The 19,667-nt window shown below is 41.3% G+C and overlaps 1 protein-coding gene across 1 annotated transcript in view; it reads left to right on the plus strand.

Moving 5' to 3' along the window:
* Window positions 1–2,791: 2,791 nt before the first annotated feature.
* The window catches only part of LOC135485242 (papilin-like), a 28,822-nt gene continuing 11,946 nt past the window's right edge, over window positions 2,792–19,667 (plus strand). The window contains exons 1-18 of the mRNA XM_064767086.1: window positions 2,792–3,058; window positions 9,504–9,586; window positions 10,314–10,447; window positions 10,615–10,669; window positions 11,321–11,423; window positions 11,628–11,758; window positions 12,081–12,204; window positions 12,372–12,452; window positions 12,697–12,869; window positions 14,792–14,927; window positions 15,215–15,341; window positions 15,548–15,758; window positions 16,420–16,608; window positions 16,857–17,033; window positions 17,332–17,511; window positions 18,240–18,381; window positions 18,706–18,914; window positions 19,184–19,424. Coding sequence (XP_064623156.1) covers window positions 3,040–3,058; window positions 9,504–9,586; window positions 10,314–10,447; window positions 10,615–10,669; window positions 11,321–11,423; window positions 11,628–11,758; window positions 12,081–12,204; window positions 12,372–12,452; window positions 12,697–12,869; window positions 14,792–14,927; window positions 15,215–15,341; window positions 15,548–15,758; window positions 16,420–16,608; window positions 16,857–17,033; window positions 17,332–17,511; window positions 18,240–18,381; window positions 18,706–18,914; window positions 19,184–19,424 — 2,515 coding nt within the window. The 5' untranslated portion in view covers window positions 2,792–3,039. The remainder of the gene's footprint in view (window positions 3,059–9,503; window positions 9,587–10,313; window positions 10,448–10,614; window positions 10,670–11,320; window positions 11,424–11,627; window positions 11,759–12,080; window positions 12,205–12,371; window positions 12,453–12,696; window positions 12,870–14,791; window positions 14,928–15,214; window positions 15,342–15,547; window positions 15,759–16,419; window positions 16,609–16,856; window positions 17,034–17,331; window positions 17,512–18,239; window positions 18,382–18,705; window positions 18,915–19,183; window positions 19,425–19,667) is intronic.

Here is a 19,667-nt window from a genome sequence, read left to right on the forward strand (position 1 = left end):
AAACCATTTAAATGAGACCGATTGTTGTATAAAAAGACCATGCCGAACTCGTTTTAATTACTAAAGGTAGACAAACAGTCAATTATGCCAATTTTGTACAGAAAGGCCTTCTGTAATGTTCATGGAGTTTTAGATAAAAGCATTTGCTGGTCCCATGGTCATAAACTGCTCCCGATATTCAGTACTTGGTCAGCGGGCTTTTCGCCAAGGGTCAGTCTTTGGTAAACCTGTTTGAATCCATGTTTGATCCCATGCTCCCGGGTTTTGTTTGTCGCGAAAAGTCCGTTTGCAGAAAGACAATGGAAGGGTCACAGGTTCGGAAAAAGTCGGTGTAACAGGTGTTTGTGTTCTTCTGGAAAAAATGCTTCATTCATTTCATCGGCTCGCACTTAATTTTCATTACGGGTCATCAGAATGATGTTTGTTCAAATACATGTATTACGTCTTCAGACGAATAATCCCACGATGTCTTTTTTCTGGACGTCTTTTTTAGGTTGTGCAATTGTCTCTCCATAGGGCGTCGTTTTGCAAGTTCAGAGTAAACTCTTTTGCTACTTAATATCAGTGAATGGTCCGCTTTATTTCGGTCTGATCGTTTCCCAGTTAGTTGCGTCAATGTTGGTGAAATGATTAAATCGTTGAAGCATTGTTTAGATGTGGTTATGAAGAGTGGCATGATATGGCGTAAGGGCGATTAGACCGAAAATTATCAGTAGACATTTTCTTTCCTTGAACGCCAAAATACCTCCGTAAGCTTAATGTTGCTTCTCCTAATTTTTAAACAGTGTTCAATTCAAAGTGGTATTATATGGAGTGTATCACTGGCCAAAGGAAAAAACCTACAGCCATCATCACCAACTTTACCGGACGTTTGTTGGTCTTATATGTGGACACAGTTTATGCCAGAAGTTGACATATCACCTGCAATCCAAGGCACTGAAGACGAGATATCAAAGAGTGGAACATGCCGTACTCCAGCGGTGTGCGACAATCCTTAAGTCGCGGAGGAGTTCACTTGGCCATTCAAAGCTGAACCCACCAAAGTCGTATTTTATGGTGAATTTCACTTCCGGATCTGACTTCATAAACTAAACCCCAAAAGTCATTTAGTCATGGATTTCAAAATTCTAACACCTCGGACAATGCACGATTTGTTCACGGATTGAATCGATCATTTGTCAAATCCCCATAAAGTTTTACACCAATATTTTCACGCCAAATTTATCCCACTGTTTGAGAGGGTTTGATGTTTGTGTCCACAAGAAAAACAGGAGGGGTTTCCTTCAGACACAAAGCTTAAAGAGTACGTCATTAATCAACGATATTTCGTTCCTATCTTCGGGCTTTTGATATTGATATCAGACGGTAGAAGTGTCTCGGTTTTCGTACTTTCTCTTCCGCAGAACGTCTTCAGAGATACAACCACTCAACTTGGTCACTTGACTGTGGTCCACACACTTACTCAGGTAGGTCCCCTGCATGCTGTTTGATCGGCATGGGTCGCTGCGCATGCAGCTCCAATGGGCATTAATAGTCAGAGTTGAATTGACTTTGTCGACTCGATCGCCAAGATATTTGGTGGGGGATGGTAGCGTACAGGAGAGAGTTGTTCGACCCCGATTGCCCAAAATGACTTCATTTGGCCATCAGTCACTGGTTGTGACTTTGTCCTCATAAGTTTTCTAGCAGAACTCTTGTCTGAATGAAATTCCTGACATCAGTGAATGAAATGAGCCTTGTCATTCGAGACTTGTTATAAGCAATTAAAATTGCGCCTGATATGGGTCTGTGGTATTTCGCCTGCGATCTATATGTAACCTTTGCCATCGTGCTAATTACCATTGGTAGTTAGTTTAATTTTAAAAGAATTTTTGATTCAATCTCAATGACATATTTTAAAGTCATTTTGGCCCAGATATACTGTTAAACTTCTTATTCCATGTTTCCTGGTGTGTTCTGGAATCGCAGGCGCGGTTTTGAACTTCATTTGGCAAAATCATAACAATTTTTTTATTCCAAGGAAGAATCCAGAAAGGTTCTGCTTGACAAGGAAAGACTGGCACTTCATATTGGAGGGGTAGGACCTACATGTGTACCAAGGCAATTCCTACTAGTATCACATTTATGTCAATACCCTATACTATTTTCGAAATGAATAAAATATGTTTTCGATATTCGAGGCATTGGTTGCCTGAGGCTAACCACAATATCGGACCAATCATTATCTCGGCAATGAATCTTTATTCAATTAATGACGAATTATTTCGGTATGTGGGCTTTTAATCAGTTAATCCATGACTGTAATTAATCTGAACTTCCAACCGCATATCAGCTTATCTTTACGAACTACAATAAAAAATCAGGTGTCAATATCGTTATCATCTAATTCATTATTGACATGACTTGACCTGACAAGTGGTGAAGAGATGTACTCTTTGAGACACATACACTTCGAGGACACCGTTGGGGACAAATTCGCCGGTAGTCTTGAGATAATTGGTTAGTCCATACCACTTTTGAGATGGGTAATGTTGCTACACCGCAACCAATTTCGCGCACTCTTAACCTCTCCTTGTGCTCAATTTTGGCCCTGAGTAATTGAAAATCTATGTGGAAAATCTCAAAATAACAGGTTCTACTGATTGAAGTTATTTGGGGAATTACACAGACTTCAGGTGTGGCAATACGTTCCACCCCTATAAATAGTGGTTGGGCGCAGAGCCTGGTAGGTCTTCATCTGTTTTCAATGTCTTCAGTCGGGCGACTGTCTTCATCACAGCGAGTGGGCGGACTCATAACGTACAGGAACCTGGCCGGAAAATACGGATTGTGATCCCGTATTTCGTAACTGATAAAGGGCCTGATATAACAGCTATTGGAATTTGAGTTCATTCAATCTTTTGCGAGCCAGTGGCTAACATAGAAGGAAATTGAGGAGGACTCGGCATCTCCTTCCTACCTTGCGGTTATCGCCACTCCGTGTATAGTATTGCCACTGTGCTGAGGATGTTTTAGGGCGACACTACAGAACACTAAAAGATGATAGTTTGTTTTACCAGTAAGTTTGCCGAATTTGCCAATTTGCTTTTCTCAGAATGCTTTCATGACTTGATAACATGCTTGCAGTTTTTCAGTTGTTTAGTTTTTGGTGGGCCTGTGAACTAAAAGTCTGTTATTAATGATCTAAAAAGTTGTCTATTATTTCTATATGTAGCCTATGCTTGCTAGGAACGGAGTGTAGTTTCAAGATATTGTGATCTTGGGCAAGTCTCTTTGCTTTCCAGTGATGTATTTAGAGTAATGGTGCTGTTGGGGGTTATCATATTGGCATCCTGACTACTACAGTTAGGTATGGACCAAATTAGAATATAGGCTGTTATTTTTATTTCGTGAAGACCTAAGTTAGTTGTCTATGTGTGAATATTACTCATTAATTCAGTCATTGAACAACCCTTTACATCTGATACAATGGATTTCATTTCACTTCATATTCTAATTTTGTTTGACTTGGAAGTTGGAGTAGGCCTAGTTTTCAAAGACAATGGATTCTATTGAAGGCTAAGAGGGTGACACATGGGTGTCATTTCCTCTTAGCCCTGGACGGGAGGTGTGCTTTAGCTTATCTTTGATAAGTTCAGAAACAATAGGTTTATGGTCTCCAAATGTGCTCTAGGATGTGCCTCTAGAACTTATCAAAGTCATTTTGAAAAAATATAACCTCCATTTAATCATGTATTCTTTGGCAGTTTTTTATCTGCCAACTAAAGCTATTTCAAGAATAAAAACACAACCATGTTTTTTGTTGTTGAAAGAATGACACTTCCCAGCCAGCTTCGGGCACTTCAAGAGGTTTTGGTGTGGCCTCAAAATGTCTGGTAGACTCATTTAGTTTTTCATCAAAAGAAGAGAATGTCGAGAGTTGGAGTTTTGTGGTATTAAATGACTTTCAAGTTATTTTAGATTAACATCTGTTAAGTTTTTTAATTGATCAGAGACATGAGGAAGGAATTTGTCTTGTTGGTTTAGTCTTGTCATGACATTGCAATTCTTCAAAGGACTTGAATAGAATCATTCCAGAAAACAGGGGCGAATCCAAGCGGGGAAGGCTCAGTGGAGTGGACCTCTCGTATTTCAGAAAAACCTTTCCAATTGAACATCATTTGTTGGAAGTTGGAAGAGAATTGACAGGATTTTGTCACTAGTGCTGGGGTGCCCTCTTGCTCTGGATCCTGGTTCCCCCTGCAATAGGTCTGGCTATTAATGTGGGTAGGTCAGTTTATATACATCCATCCTTGTCCAAATGCTTTACTGCACAGCATCTCTGAGCTGGAGTGCAGCTGGACTTCGATTTCCCACTCAGTTATAATAGTTGTCACCAAGTGCTAACCTACATCTTCAGAGACGAAAGGCACATCCAGAGTGCCACTAATTGAAGTACCTTTGACATTCACAAAAACTCAGAAAAACCATGCTTCATGATGATATAAATCAGTTCTTGGATAAAAAGTGTTTTCAAGACATCATAAGGGCAGTATAGCATCCTCATCACCCTCCCACAGGAACTCTTTAGAAAGTGACTGGCATTTTCTTGAAACTGTCTTTTATCGCAACGCAGTGGTCCCTTTCTGTTGATTTTGTTCTGATTATTGTGATAATGAGCTTTGTCAGTTAATACCCTTGGCTTGCATGTCAAGATGCATTCCTTATGAGTTTCTGAAAACAAAATTTCATTCATCAGAGAGTGTGAGAAATTTGAGAGAGATGTTTCTTTTGAACAACTGCATTGATGGTACTACACCGTCCATCCGACAATATTGGCAAAGCGGAATGCTCGGAGTTATAAATTTCCCTCTCAAAACAGTAATTGTGATTCCAGTAAGATAATATGTGAGATGTTTCAAGTGCATTCCAATTTGTATTTCCCATGCAGAAACATAGTAGGCCTACATTTTGCGTAGAAGATGTGCATGAAATGTACAGGACATTTGGTCAAGTTGCGACGAATCCAATTCTGAGAAGTAGGCCTACCAGTAGAGCCTACAAATGTAATCCGTGGTAACCATTAGACCTCTATTCACTCATTGTGCTTCATAGGATGATGATGTTGGTGCAGGTTCACCGATACTCCCATTTGTAACTTTGTTAAGTTCTCTAATTTCATCTGGATTGAATCTTCCTGTACTGAAGTTATATGTAAGGATCTTGGGTGAGTTTTTCTTTTTCACATTTTTTCTCTGCAAATGTGCAGCCAGGGAGGCCAATACTGCATAATGCAGGTGACCTGATAGCCTCAATTATTGCCAAATGCAGTGAGTGGCTAGAAACCAGCCCAGAAATCCACACATTCTTTGCCTTTTGTGTGGTTTGGTTTCTTTTGCAAACAGAAGCCCCAAAAATGATATGGCCATGTTTTTAAGAACAAGTGCCATACCCCTTGCAATTGTCAAGCATATCTTGCTGGTTATTTTTTTTTGAATAACTGGATTGTTTACCCTTTCCCTATGCAAACTTGGCCTCAGGGGGAGGACACCTGTTTCTGACCTGTAGCTTGTTCAACACAAAAAAGCAATACTATTGAGACACTGTCACTGAAGACACATAGAAGACTCTGCTCTTTCATTTTTGTCCATCAGCTCCAAGGATCCTTGAAGTATTTGATGATCCTTTGATGACCCACACTCTTTGTCCTGTTATTGCTAACTGGCCACCCAGGACACTTATCTGGTGTGAATGAGGGGTCAGGGGCTGACATCTTCCTCCTTGTCAGTGAAGTACTTGATGACAAAATGTATTTGGGAAGCACTTTTCCTAGGCCCTACCATCTTGAAAGCCTATATTGGAGCGTTTATCTCATTTGATATATCAGTTATCAGATCTATCATCTCCCACACAGATTTTGCCTTTGGGAAGCCTTAAGATTCCCGTGTGAGTATTACAATTTTCTTTTCAAGATGAACATGATGTGATTACTGATGCTTTGGTAAAGGATATTGGTCAGTTTTTTTCGGGGGTTAGAAAGAACTGGGATCAGGAGAGACCTTTTATCAGGAAATTTATTGAACCATCCAACTCGATCAGTCTAACTTGCCAAAAACAGCTACCTAAATTGGGATATGAGGCCAGCAAGATAATGAAGCATCATATACCCCTTTCCCCTCTTATACATTTTGTGCTTATGCTGCAGCCTGTAAAGTTTAAGGTTGCTAACTTGATTCTCTTTCTGCATTGAAATAATTTAAACTTGTGTAAGAGATCATTGGAAAAAGATGGAATACAGCTGGCTGACCATGATGCCCGGAAGACCCAGCTGTTGAGCATTTTCTAATGAAAAATGAATGTTTTCTTAAATGTAGATGTTGGTTGATGGCTGGACCAATTACTTGTGCACCATTTGACCTACGTGAGGTGTGATCCTACCGGCTTCTTGAGGTATGGACTACATGACCGTTGGGACTGCATGATCATGGTGTGATAAGTGAGAGATTGCTACTGATATTGGATGCTAAAATTTACCGTACCAGCTATGCAGGAAATTGGAAACACCAGTAGAGAGACCAGGTTTCCGCTCTCCATTCCAAATAGTCTGAAGACCTCTCAAGCTGGGCTGGAGGTTTGAGGCGAGAGACACTAGGGCATAGCAAAGAGCTGAGCACTGGTGAATCCTCCACTGATGGCTCCTGCCCAAGGGGTGTCTCGCTCTAGTGACATTCCCTACCATCAGGCTCACCACATGGGAAAAGCCTACTTCCACGACTTGAGCTGTCATGACATTACAAAGTATGAACTTAGGACAGTTTACATTGAAGGCCAACTTAGTTCTCTTGATATATCTTGAATGTGAATGCTCACTGATATCAATCACCACTGTGTTCAGAGTTCGAAGAACATTATCAGGAAATAAACTTCCCTTCATTAAATTGCATTTGGAATCTTGTTTGCTTTGATATTGAAGTGGAATGTTTAGGACCTTGTAGAATGTTGTGGTTCCTGGGATTGTCAGGAAACTAGGGAATGTCACTACATATTGTAGGGATAGTCACTCAGTGTAAATGTGTGCTGCCCATATCTCGTCTGGTGGGCTACCTGACCACCACAAGACCATGGTTATCTGCATCATAGTCCCAACTCTGTAGTGAAAAAGGTCTACCTAACAGCCAACTTTTACCAAATAATTAGAGACCCCCTCTTTACCGCTTGGTCAGCGAGTCTTAGTCAGGAAATCATTTGATGAGATTAAATGATTCATGATTTCAGTTAGGCGCCATCATTTTGCAATATTGTGTGGCTTTCAATTGTTATTGGAGGAAAAGGTCTCTTGAATTGTCAAGATGACCCCGGACATAGTATGACTTTTAGACTGAATTCATAATATTATCAGATTTAGTCAAGTTTCATTCTGTCATTTAAAACTAATCTGATTGTCTTGTTTGTAACCAACTGGTGACCTGCTTTTAAGCTTTCTCTCTCAGATTCCATTGTAATATCGCAGTCTGTGGACAAGGTTTATTGTGGAGGTTGGTTGGTCCACTCACGACTGCGATATTCGAATGTGAAATTAGGCAGATAGTTGCTGCTTTGAGTAATGTCTGGTGAGTCAATATGCCAGTTGTCCGAAAGATAGGGCTTTTGGAACTAGGTCAGTTGATGTAACTTGTAACATTTCTCTCCCAAGATCAACATTTCTCCTCAAGACGGAAGACCTACAAAGTAGAAATATAAAAACATTTAAAAAGAGTTAATGTTGTACTTGTTATGTAAATTACTTATTAGTATGTGTCATTAGTTGCATTGTCTCGCCATTGTGAACACTAAATTGGATTTAGAATGTTTGTTAACTCCATAAAAGTTTCCCTTTGTCAATAATTTCAAGTCAATTCTCGAGCACTTGTTGTATTGATTATTTAGTCAAGGTGTGGGGCCTGTATTGTCAAGGCATGAAAAGTCACATGAAGTCAGAGAAGTGATGTTTGGATATCACTGTGTGTGACTTCGTGTGATTGTAATACGCATTGAATTTCATTCTGTACTCTTGCCAATAAAGAATAAGGATGATTTGATTCACAAGAACATCTTCTATTTCTGCCTGATAGATTCTTCATCAGGCGTTGGCGATCAGCTCATCTGTTCATCCTCCCATAGCTGGTGGATCATTTCTGAAATACACTGCCACAAAGATTGAGCGTACATGTACATGAAACAACGGCCTGCTACATGTATGGAAGGATTTTTCCTTCTTAGAATTGCTAGACATTCACTGGTAAATTCAGTTGTTCTTCTGAGTTGTCCTTCGTCTTGCTTCTGGTGGCAAGTATCTTTCAACCAAATGTCATTCCTAAAGGTTGCCAGGGAAGTCCTTTATTGACATCTTTGAAGGAATGAAAGGAATAGGGATGAAAAAGTGCTGGGAACTTGAAGTTCTGTTGCGCCCTATTTGACTCATTGGGATTTCCTTTCCCCCAAAAGCTGAAAAGCACAAGGAACTGGTTCACCAATATTTTGGGAGTTGATGGTGTCTACCAACAGCTGCAATAAGAAGCCAGTTAAGTGAAGCCAATTATACTTATTTAGAAATACCAAGTCCATGTCACATCTCTCACTACATGCAATTACTACGGACTTTACAAAGTCAGAGTGACGCCTGTTGTTTCCAAATATGGACACTTTTGACTGTTATGGCCTCTTTACAACCCCATGTCCAATTGCTTACAACAGCTAAGTGGTATTGTCAAGGTAGCACTGTATATTATTGGGAACGAGGTCTATGAAGGACATGTGGGATGATCACTTGAGTCGAGGATTTCACTGGTGGTGGGGGAAGGTTTTCACATTGGGGATCAGGCAATTTATCAACATATAGTTTCGATTTGTGAGTGAAATTTGATTTTGCATGCAAGCAGGTTTGATGAAGAATAATGTTTCAGCTTAGCATGCAGTTCAGCGCCTTTAAATCATCACTCTGAAACACCTGGGGTACAATGTTTCAATTTATAATGGATTATGTATCAGTGACTCAGTGAGACTACCGAATCCCTCCAGTCTGTAAACCAATAGTTTGTGAATGTTCTCATTGAGCATGAGGAGCAGGAGATAATAATGGTTTTATCTGGTGACAATCGGGGTGTTATTGGAGTATCTTATTTTTCCTATGTTAGTGCTCTGTAAGGACACTTGAACTTGTTTTCAAACACTTAGGTTTGAAGTTGAAGTAGCTGTGAAAATTGAACAATTTATTCAATTTGGGTGGAATATAATGATAACCAGCTCTGTGAGTGTGAGTCACTGTGATTGGGCACCAATTGGATTTATTGGACAAAATGATGTCATCTTCATCCAGTGGGAAGGAGTCTGTCCCAAGCCACTGTCCAATATTGGAGTCTTTTGTCCGCCTGGTGTAGACACCAGGTCTTGGTTTTATATCTCATTAGAAGGACGAGACAATCGAACTAAAGTGACCTTCCCAAGGGTAGCCCGCTGATATCTTTCTTTTATTCTTTTACTTGCAGGCTGTGACATATACAGGATGTACCTGAAAGCATTTTGGTTCTTAGTTTTAGCACACACTATTTCAATATCATTATCATCAAAGGTAAGACCATTTGTTAAGAAATGTAGTGCACGCCCCCTTTTTATCCAGCTCCTGGATCCACCCCTCTTGTTGAACTCAAGTTCAAGGGTCAAACATGCTAGTATCATTGTTTTGGTCAGTCTAGCAGTTGGTTATGGACAGTAATAATGTCGTCTCAAGTTTCTCACTGTTTAATGCCATTCTACATGTTCTGTGGTTCATTTATAGAACCTTTCATGAATGTACGATTTCGCCCTGTCGTGTTTGGGCCCATGTCAGAACCTGTAGGGCTGACCGTTGTTCAACCTTAAGATCTCTGTGTCATTGCTGGACATGATTTCATGGCTGCAGGGGGCCGGATTAATGATGGGAATTTCTCCCCAGATTTGATCCCTAATCAATCTGAACACTGACACCACTTTTTCTCTTGCATTAATCTGATTTGGTGCCCAGAACATTGCTAGCCTAGCATAATAAATTGTGATCCATCATTATACCATATCTTGCATTTTTTTAAATATCAACTTTGCAATGAATTTGTTGAATCTGTTAAGCTGTTATAGCTGTGTATGAGTTCTTCCAGTTGTCAAAGACTCAAATGTGCATAATCTCACACTATGTTAACCCTTTCTTGATGAAAGCCTGTACACTGAAACTCACTATTGTCGTTTACAGTTTGCCAAGCAGAATATAGAGGGCAACCTCTGCACTGTTATGTCATTTATTGCATTACATCATACAATTGCAGGTTAGACACAGACGAGATGAATTAGAATACAATTTGGATGAGACGGGATGGGGGCCGTGGGGGTCCAGCAGCGCCTGTACGAGATCATGTGGAGGTGGTGTATTTTATCAGGAGAGAGTCTGCCATAATATAACGTGAGTGAAACTATCTTTAAAGTCCTGCCCATAAGTAACTTTTCATGCAGTGCGCAACATTATGGTTGCACTTCATTCTGCCATTGTGTCTGTCTTGAGCATGTTTCATAAAGTAATTTGCTTGCTCAACTAGTTGTTAAAAAGCTATTTCTGTTTATCTATTCCAGAGAAGGTGGTACTTGTGTAGGTCCGAGCCGAATATATAGATCTTGTAATCTAAAGGTGAGTTAACCCTTTTAGTGCCGCACAATTTTAGGAGGGTGGACACTTCCTGAGGAGTCTTAAGAACAATCGTTCAGTTGTAGCTTAAACAACATCCCCAACTTCTTTACAGTTGATTATACTTCATTCCCTGTATGGAAAATTTAGGGTACGTTAATTGTGATCGGTACTGTGTCAGTTTCTTTTTCATAACTCTCTGTAAATAGACGTCATGGATTAATCATAGCATGCTGTGTCTGCAGCGACATTCCAAACAGATTTGTTTACTAACTGTTTCTTCATGAGGATCATTTGGTACGCCAACCAACAAAGAAATGTTTGAAGTTGTGTTCTGATAGAAGAATTAAACAAAAATTTAGGTTAAGTAACTTTGGTTAGATATTTTTGTGAGGCATTGTGTGATGTTGAAGTATGTTGGTATCTTCTGATCTTGTTGACATGATACTCTGATGTAGGTTGTATACCGTTGGGAAGAAAGTAATGATAGGCCTAACATGCTCAGACAAAATTCAGTAATCCATAAAGGTATAGACTAAAGTAATGTATGATTCAATATGTCGGATGGGAATACCAATCTATAGAATGCTCTGTATCAGTCAAACAAGTGTCGATCAGCTGAATCAATGATGATGTCACCCTTATTCCTTTCAGCCGTGTCCAAAGGGAACTCCAGATTTCAGAAGTATACAGTGTTCACGTTTTAATAATGTTTCGTTTAATGGAAAATATTTTGATTGGATGGCATACTATGCAGGTGAGTGCTGATTGATCATTATCTTTGGAAGTTGCTCCTCGTTGAGTTCAACAATTTTGGTGGGAAAACCTAATCATGCATTTTGTCCCCGGTTGTTAAACTTCACTAACGCGACCACCCCGGTAACACGACCATTCAACCTCGGTCCTATGAGTGGTCCTGTTACCGGGGTTCCAGTGTATTATAAAATCTTGTTCTTTTCAGACTCCACCAAATGTGCTCTGGATTGTATAGCAAGAGGTGAATACTTCTATTCTCGTCTCGCTGAGCGGGTGCTGGATGGGACACCCTGTATCCCGAAGGAGGAGGGAGTCTGTGTGGAGGGACAATGTCGGGTAGGTAGTCTAGAATCTGATGATTGTCTTCAAGTGTGACGTGGTATCTGGATATTCTCTGATATCTCATCTTGGTGTGAGGAGTCGCCGACTTGGAGTGTGTGGCCTGTGGTCCTTGACTTGGCCTGTGGCACAGCCTTGACCCTGATCTACTAGTTTGTGACCTTAGGAAAGTCACTTAATCTCAGTAAGGGAGCATTGAATTGAACTGTCCATGGCATTTACATGAAACGGCTATGGACAGATCTAACAAAGACTGAAGAATGGGCAGTAAGAGCAATGCATTCTACATGTTGTTTTAATCCAATGATCTCTATTTCAGCCCCTTGGTTGTGACCGAATGCTTGACTCAAGCGCTGTTGAAGACAAATGTCGAGTTTGTGGAGGGGATGGGTCGTCTTGTTCGACAATGGCTGGCATGTTCATGAACAATGGATATCAAATCGGTGAGCAGATATCACTTTCTTTCAAATTTTGGAAATACCCTGAAATATACCCCTCAGAGTACCCTTAATAGATACCATTCCTTAGTCGGTAGTTTTGAAATCTATTCATTCAGATGAATGACATTTAATTGAAAAAGTACTAATTGGTTCTTTCTAATTGTTTCCAGGTTACAATGACCTACTTTTGATCCCTGCTGGTGCGACCAACATTAAGATATTTGAGCTGGGCTCGAGTAGCAATTATCTTGGTAAGTACTCTTACGATACGATGTCGCCACGGATCTTATCATCTAGCGCAATTGTTCAATTATAACGGGCTATTTTGAATCTTTCCTGTGTCTTCTCAGGCAGTTAGCAGTAATGAGGATTCCTTATCGCTATTAAGTAATGATGACCGGAGCTTTTTTGTCTGTTGGTGGGTATGGGGCATGGACGTTGGAACATCAGGGGTCAATAGTCTCTCCTTGCACTCCCTGCCTTCTCTTCTTCCAGCTGTAAGGAATATGTCCGACTTCTACTTCTTGAACGGCAACTGGAGAATCGACTACGAAGGCTCTAAAGAGATTTCCGGTACGACCTTCGAATACAAACGAGACCCTTACCGTCACAAATCACCGGAGAGTTTACAAGCGCTTGGACCAACTAAAGAGGCAATCTTTCTTGTGGTGAGAGACATTTTCATCTTTCTTTCTTGCTAAATCGTGTTTTGAATACAATCTTGAGCACCCTAAATGACCCCCCCCCCCTCAGCCCGCTTACTTGAGACCCATTATTTTATGGTGTAAATGTATAAAACCATTTTATAGCTTCTTGAACTTTAGATTCACTTTATAAGCTCATTATCTGCATCTGTATTTGAATCCAATTTTTATCACACTTGATTCATTTCTTCCGATAAACTGCATTAGAAGGCTGTATCTAACTGTGAGGTAATATTACAGCATTGTATTCTAATATCCGTGATTATAAAACTTGGTGTCTTGCATTTATTGTCTTAGTATGTTAACAGTGAACCAATTTGTGTTGTATTATGAACTTGTGACTTTCGTATGACTTTCACTGTGGTGCTGTCGAGAACCGCCCATGTAGCTATGAATAATTCCTCCTCCTTTCGGCCAGGTTTTAAGACCACCAAGATCGCCAGTTCGTACTGGCAGGCGTCGACACAAGGTTCGTCACCAGCGCATCATAATATAACCATAACCATACCTGCCAGCCTCATGAAATACTCTTACATAATCGTATAACCGCCTTCCATCTGTAAATACATATCTTATAAATATTGTAGGAAAATGACCTTCTAAAAAGCTGTCAATTACTATCTTTCGGACTATCTTTTGAACGAGACATTCTCAATAAAGGGGGTGGCAGGTGTACTAGTGAGGTTTCTCAACCACCCGGCCGCGGTTAGGCCCTACGACGACGTTTATCTATTATGTGAGTTCACCCGAATAATAGATAAACGTCGTCGTAGGGCCTAACCGGGTGGTTGCGAAACCTCACTACTGATGATCGACTTCTATTTTTGTTCCATGAGCTTAAAGGGACATCAGCATCTAAAGCAAATTGCCTTGACTAAAATCTGTGACTCAACCATATAATGCTTGAAATCATTACAACATCTTTTTGGTTAATATATGCAATGTTTTGTTTTCCTAGCCAATTAAGCCATTGACGACTGCATGTGTTGCCATCTGGTGGCTAACAGTAACATTTCTCCAGACTCAATTTGCTGTTCAAACTGGTGTCCCTTTAACACGTTCATAGTCCAATAATGAGTATCTAGTTTGCTGTCTAGCGTAGAGTATTCAAGCTGTTGTCTTTGTTAGATTTCATTGATATGTTTCAGACTAGTGCATCTTAAAGGTTCTTCCAGTTTGCTGTATTCTAGGTTACTAACTTTGATGAGATCTACTTTATAGTTTAATTAGTTTTATTTCTTGCAGAGATGCACCACGTTAATAATAGCAATAGACCCACACTTAGTTGCACTTGCATACTACTTCTACATTAACTGTTATTATTTCTTCAGTTACAGAACACTGATTTATTTAGAGATTTGAGCCTCAGTAGTTACCAGTATCATTGTCATCATCATTGTTAGCCTTTAAATTCTTTCACTGTTCAGGAAATACCGTGTAATTGTAATAGCATCCTGATGACCTACTTAATTTGATTCAAGACACTATTCAACAAAGTAATTGCTTTGCTTCTTAAACATCAATAATGTCTCCTCGACACTAAAGCTACTGAGGAAAACAATCTTTGAACTACATGTCTAAGCATCTTTCTTGAAATGGATGTGGGTAACAGGTACCATCTTTTACCACCGACCTTGTGAAGTGAACAGTGCCAGTTCAAGATATGAACCCTCAGAAATATTGTGTTCCTCAAATTTCCCGCCCACGACTTTTCAAATGTTGTGTGTTCGATGGTCCCATATTGCAATATTTCAGCCAGAGCATGAGTGGAATGCGGTTGGACTTGAATGAAAAAAGTATGTCTCCTCTTCCGTTTTGCTACTAGGTTGCCTCAGGCCTGTCGGTGCATGTGACATGTCTTTAACAAAATGCTTTCTTTCTTTTAGTTACTCTATCAAGGGCAGAATACAGGCATAGAGTATGAATACTCAATCCCTGTTAAAAATAAAGAGGGACAGGATGAGGTGGCCTACACATGGTCAACTGGAGCCTGGGGGCAGTGCAGCCAAACTTGTGGTGAAGGTGGGTGGTCTAAGTAGCCAATTTTGTCAGCACGAGAATTGCTTTCCAAATTCATTCTATCGATTCGAGTGTCATGCTCAAAGACCCAAGTTACTGACTGTTCCTGTGATGAATGTATCAGGTTCAGGTAGTTGATCTTTGGTTCATGAAAGGATTTCATGATACTACTGATAGAGAAGAGACGAGAAAAGCTTGTAACATTTCTAAGGTGTGGACTGATTGAGGACGTTTTGTTCATTAAGTGTCTTGATGTGTTAGAGTTGCAACACTCATTCTATTTTCTTCAGGCTTCCAAACAAGAACCGTGACTTGTTCAACAGAGACTTCATTGGATGCTGTAGATGAGAATCTCTGTGACCCACAGACCCGGCCGGCTGATAACCACACCTGTAATCTACAGCACTGCCCAGCAAGGTCAGTTAGACAGAAGAACGAAGATAACATTGTCCAGTTTGTGCCTCCACTATAAGACAGGACAATCACAACCTCAAAAATGTCCTCGGAAATGCTGAATAGACAAATTAGACAAATTACTGTTCGGCACAGAGCTCATTTGCCTCCTCATATCCATAGCAACACATTCGAGTTCCCGCTTTTGAAATCCTCATTTCCACTTACAGTTGGCATCTAGGTGACTGGGACGATTGCTCCAAGACGTGTGACGGTGGCTACCAGTTCAGGATGGTCTACTGTGAGCAGGTACGCGGTGACATAGCGATGGCAGTGGATGATACCGTCTGTATTGAACAACAAGGTGCCATGCCTCCTACGCAGCAGAGGTGTAACACGCAGACCAAGTGTCCTCGTTGGGAGGTTGGAAGGTGGTCCAAGGTAAGCTCTTGGTTTATTTCTTATATTATGCATTGTCAGAAGACTTGGCTCAGCTTTGATTGTCTTCCCCTTCTTGTTTTACTCCCAGCCTTTAGTCTCTGTAGCATGGTTGAGCCTACAGAAAATGGGTGGAACTAATCCAGAGAGTGGGTTTGAGCCTACGGAGAATGAGTTGAACCTACAGAGAATGAGTTGAGCCTACAGAGAATGGGTTGAGCCTACAGAGAATGAGTTGAACCTACAGAGAGTGGGTTTGAGCCTACGGAGAATGAGTTGAGCCTACAGAGAATGAGTTGAGCCTACAGAGAATGGGTTGAGCCTACAGAGAATGAGTTGAACCTACAGAGAGTGGGTTTGAGCCTACAGAGAATGGGTTGAGCCTACAGAGAATGAGTTGAACCTACAGAGAGTGGGTTTGAGCCTACAGAGAATGGGTTGAGCCTACAGAGAATGAGTTGAACCTACAGAGAGTGGGTTTGAGCCTACGGAGAATGAGTTGAGACCTACAGAGAATGAGTTGATTCAAACGAGGATGGGGTGAGCCTGACACTGACCAGTTTGTCTCTCCAGGCCATAGACTGTGGCTTCATGATCAAGGCCCACAGTCACAGGAACAGCATCCTATAATTGACATTTCAAAAGTCATTCTTTAATGTTGCAGTGTAACCAGATGTGTGGTGAAGGGAAGCAGACTAGAGTTGTGATGTGCCTGAGCCAGGAGATCGTCAACGGTAAAAAGCAGGTCCTCTCCAACAGCAGCTGTGAAGCTGGACTTCAACCCAAACAGGAGAGGGTGTGTGATGCTGGACCATGTGAGGGATATGAGTGGCTCACGACGTCATGGAGCAAGGTACCTACCGTACAATAATCTTTTTAGCTCACCTCATGTCATCACATCTTGTCGGCATCTGGTGGCCACGTCTGACGCCTGTCACAACATTGAATACAGTGGAACCCCGGTCAGTGACCGCCCCAGTAATGCGACCACCCTGCTATGACGACCAAGAAATTCACAATTTTGAACTTTTGAAAAAGTTCAACAATTTTGACGGGAAAACTTTCCACGGGATATTTCTACATCTAATCCATTTCTTTCAGTGTTTTGGGCCTTGTGACAACTCCGTACAATCTCGCGAGGTCGTGTGTGCGAGCAGAAGGGGGATTGTTCAATCCATTGCCAAATGTGATCCGAGAAGGAAGCCAGATGCAAAACGTCCTTGTCTAGAGGGGAAAGGTCGCTGCAAGGGATTGTGGTTTGCCTCCGAGTGGAGCGAGGTGAATTGACTATTAGATTATATTCCTGTAAAGAATAAAGACAGGATTGTGCTTCCTATGGCATGTAAAATGATGGAATTTTCGTTGTGTCCCCTGCTCATAGAGTTTGGATTGATGGATCCTCTGTGTCTGATCTCTGAATAGAGGTGCACTGATCAACTGTAGGAGGAAACCTTAGAACCCAGAGGTGACAGGCACTGATGTTTCAACATCACACCCCTCTGACAGCCCAGTTGGCATGAGGAAGTTTGTCCTGCAAACAGAGGTTCCGGTAACAAGAGATTTTGTGTTTTTTCAGTGTTCCAGCAACTGTGGCCGCGGTTTCCAAGTTCGTAGCGTCTACTGTGTTGCGATTGAGGGAGAGAAGATTCGCCGCCTCCCCGATTCGTCCTGTCTTTCCCACATGAGGATGGTTGATAGACAGGAATGTATCAACAGAGATTGTGACCCAACATGGTTTGCTGGTCCTTGGGCTACGGTAGAGACTATGTTTAACACTAACTTACACTTGTAAAACTCAATTAAAGCGAACTGGAACCGCCAAGCCAGTTCGTATGACCTCGTTTTCATTCCCCGCGTATCGGGTGATCAGAGCGAGGCATGAATGAAACATGGCGCCTAGCTGTCAATCATTCAGTGACGTCACTACTATGGAATTTACTACGAAAATTCATGAATGAAAGATCGCATGACTCACGTGATTCTCACATGATTCTCAATAATAACAAATTGAACTGCGCATGCTCGGGCACTGGGGGCGGAGCTACAAATCTGAACTCGACTTTCTCGGGCGGTGAAAGTCGAAAAGTTGAATAAATCGCTCAGCGGTTCCAGTTCGCTTTAATGTATCTTTCTTTTTGCTGGGCCTCAGCTTGCGAATTATAAGATTGATGCCTCTTGGCAATGACATTGGCTCCAGGTGAAAATTCTGAACAGAGTGACTACAAACATGGTTTAGTTTGTCCTGGAAACTCCTTGTTCAGTCTGCTCGGAGGATAGTCATAACCTAGTTCTCTGTCACACTAATAACATAACTCAGCAAATATCTACATGGATTGGACTATATGAATGGTGGGAATCACTGAAACTTCACAAGTCTTAAAACTTGTTATCAATTATTGTTAGTTCAATGAAAGCTTGATGCAACACCAATCGTTTAGTTTGAAAGCCTGTTTGAAAACAGAGATAACTTCCCTTTCTTCACAGTGTTCGGCTCCGTGTGGAGGTGGATATCGTCGTCGAGACATCCTGTGTATCCACGGTGGACAGATTGAAAAAATAAAGCGGTGTAAATATCACTTGAGGTTGGATGCCAAGGAATCGTGTAACTCGCATCCGTGTGATGACGGTATGTTGATTTCTTTTAAACCATTCAGAAAACACTGTGCCTCATTCAATATGTCGTCAAACTGAAAGATCTTAGTACTGGCTTCACACTTTCGAACTTGGTCATGCAATACCTTGAAAAGACCCCTTCCAGTCTGCAATACTTTATACTCAGGGATTACTTAATTGTCTCATGATGTGGCTTAGCTGTCTTGAGGGAGAAAGTGTCTTGGAGGGGGATTCTGAATCTCGACAATTACAAAATCTCCCTTTTCAATTAATTGTTCAGATTCTCAAATGTAGATTTGCTCTCAGACAGTATGTGACACACTGACTATCTTTGCAGACAATCTGATTGTAACAGAGGGCTGTAAGAGTTCACGGTATGGTTGCTGCCTGGATGGCCTGTCTGCTGCCCTCGGGCCCCAGTATGCTGGCTGTGACAGCGCCTCCATGGAGAAGGATTGTCTGAATGCTGCCTTTGGCTGTTGCTTGGATCGCAAGACTCCTGCTCAAGGACCATTCAACTTTGGATGTCCCATGTTCACGTGCAAGGTAAACTCTCTTAAACGTGCATTGTATGTGGACAATGGAGCTTATTGGAGCTTATCAGCATATTTAAGCCGCTGAAGGTCTCTGTGCTCAATGCTAGGACCCTCTGAGTGAGACCTGTAAAGGCTTGGCCTTGGAAAGAATACTTGCCTAAACCTTAACCTTACCTTGGCTGTCAGGTGGTGACAAGAAATACGGTACTCTGATCAGGGGGGTTTTGATCTAGAATCAAAGAAGACCAGACGATGTTATTGGGTGATCTCTGATTTCAGACTTCTAAACACGGTTGTTGTGATGATGACCTTACTGCAGCTGATGGCCCAAACAAGGAAGGTTGCCCAGAAGTTGTCAACTGTGAGCTGTCGAAGTACGGTTGCTGTCCGGATGGCTTCACTGCTGCAGGAGGGCAGAAAGCCAATGGAGAAAAGGTTGGCTGTCCGGAGAAAAGGACAGAGCTACCTTGTGTTCTGACCCAGTTTGGATGCTGCAGTGATGGGGAAACTGCTGCCACTGGTAAGAAAGAAAGAGCTAGATGCTTGACCTTGCCTGATTGAGTTGGTAGATGGATTGTCGATTTCTATGATCATGGCAAGATGGAGTTCTACCCTGTTTTGTGTCATCAAGCATTTCGACTGTTGGCTGTCTTAATTTGACAGTCGTGTTGTCAGACCTTGTCTCAAATGTGACATGACAAATATTCAAATCTGAAAATGCTTTGCGTTAGAATCTCTTTTGAAGTCCTGTTGTTATTTAGGG

This window comes from Lineus longissimus, chromosome 3 (genome assembly GCF_910592395.1).
Source record: "Lineus longissimus chromosome 3, tnLinLong1.2, whole genome shotgun sequence".
Taxonomy (NCBI): domain Eukaryota; kingdom Metazoa; phylum Nemertea; class Pilidiophora; order Heteronemertea; family Lineidae; genus Lineus; species Lineus longissimus.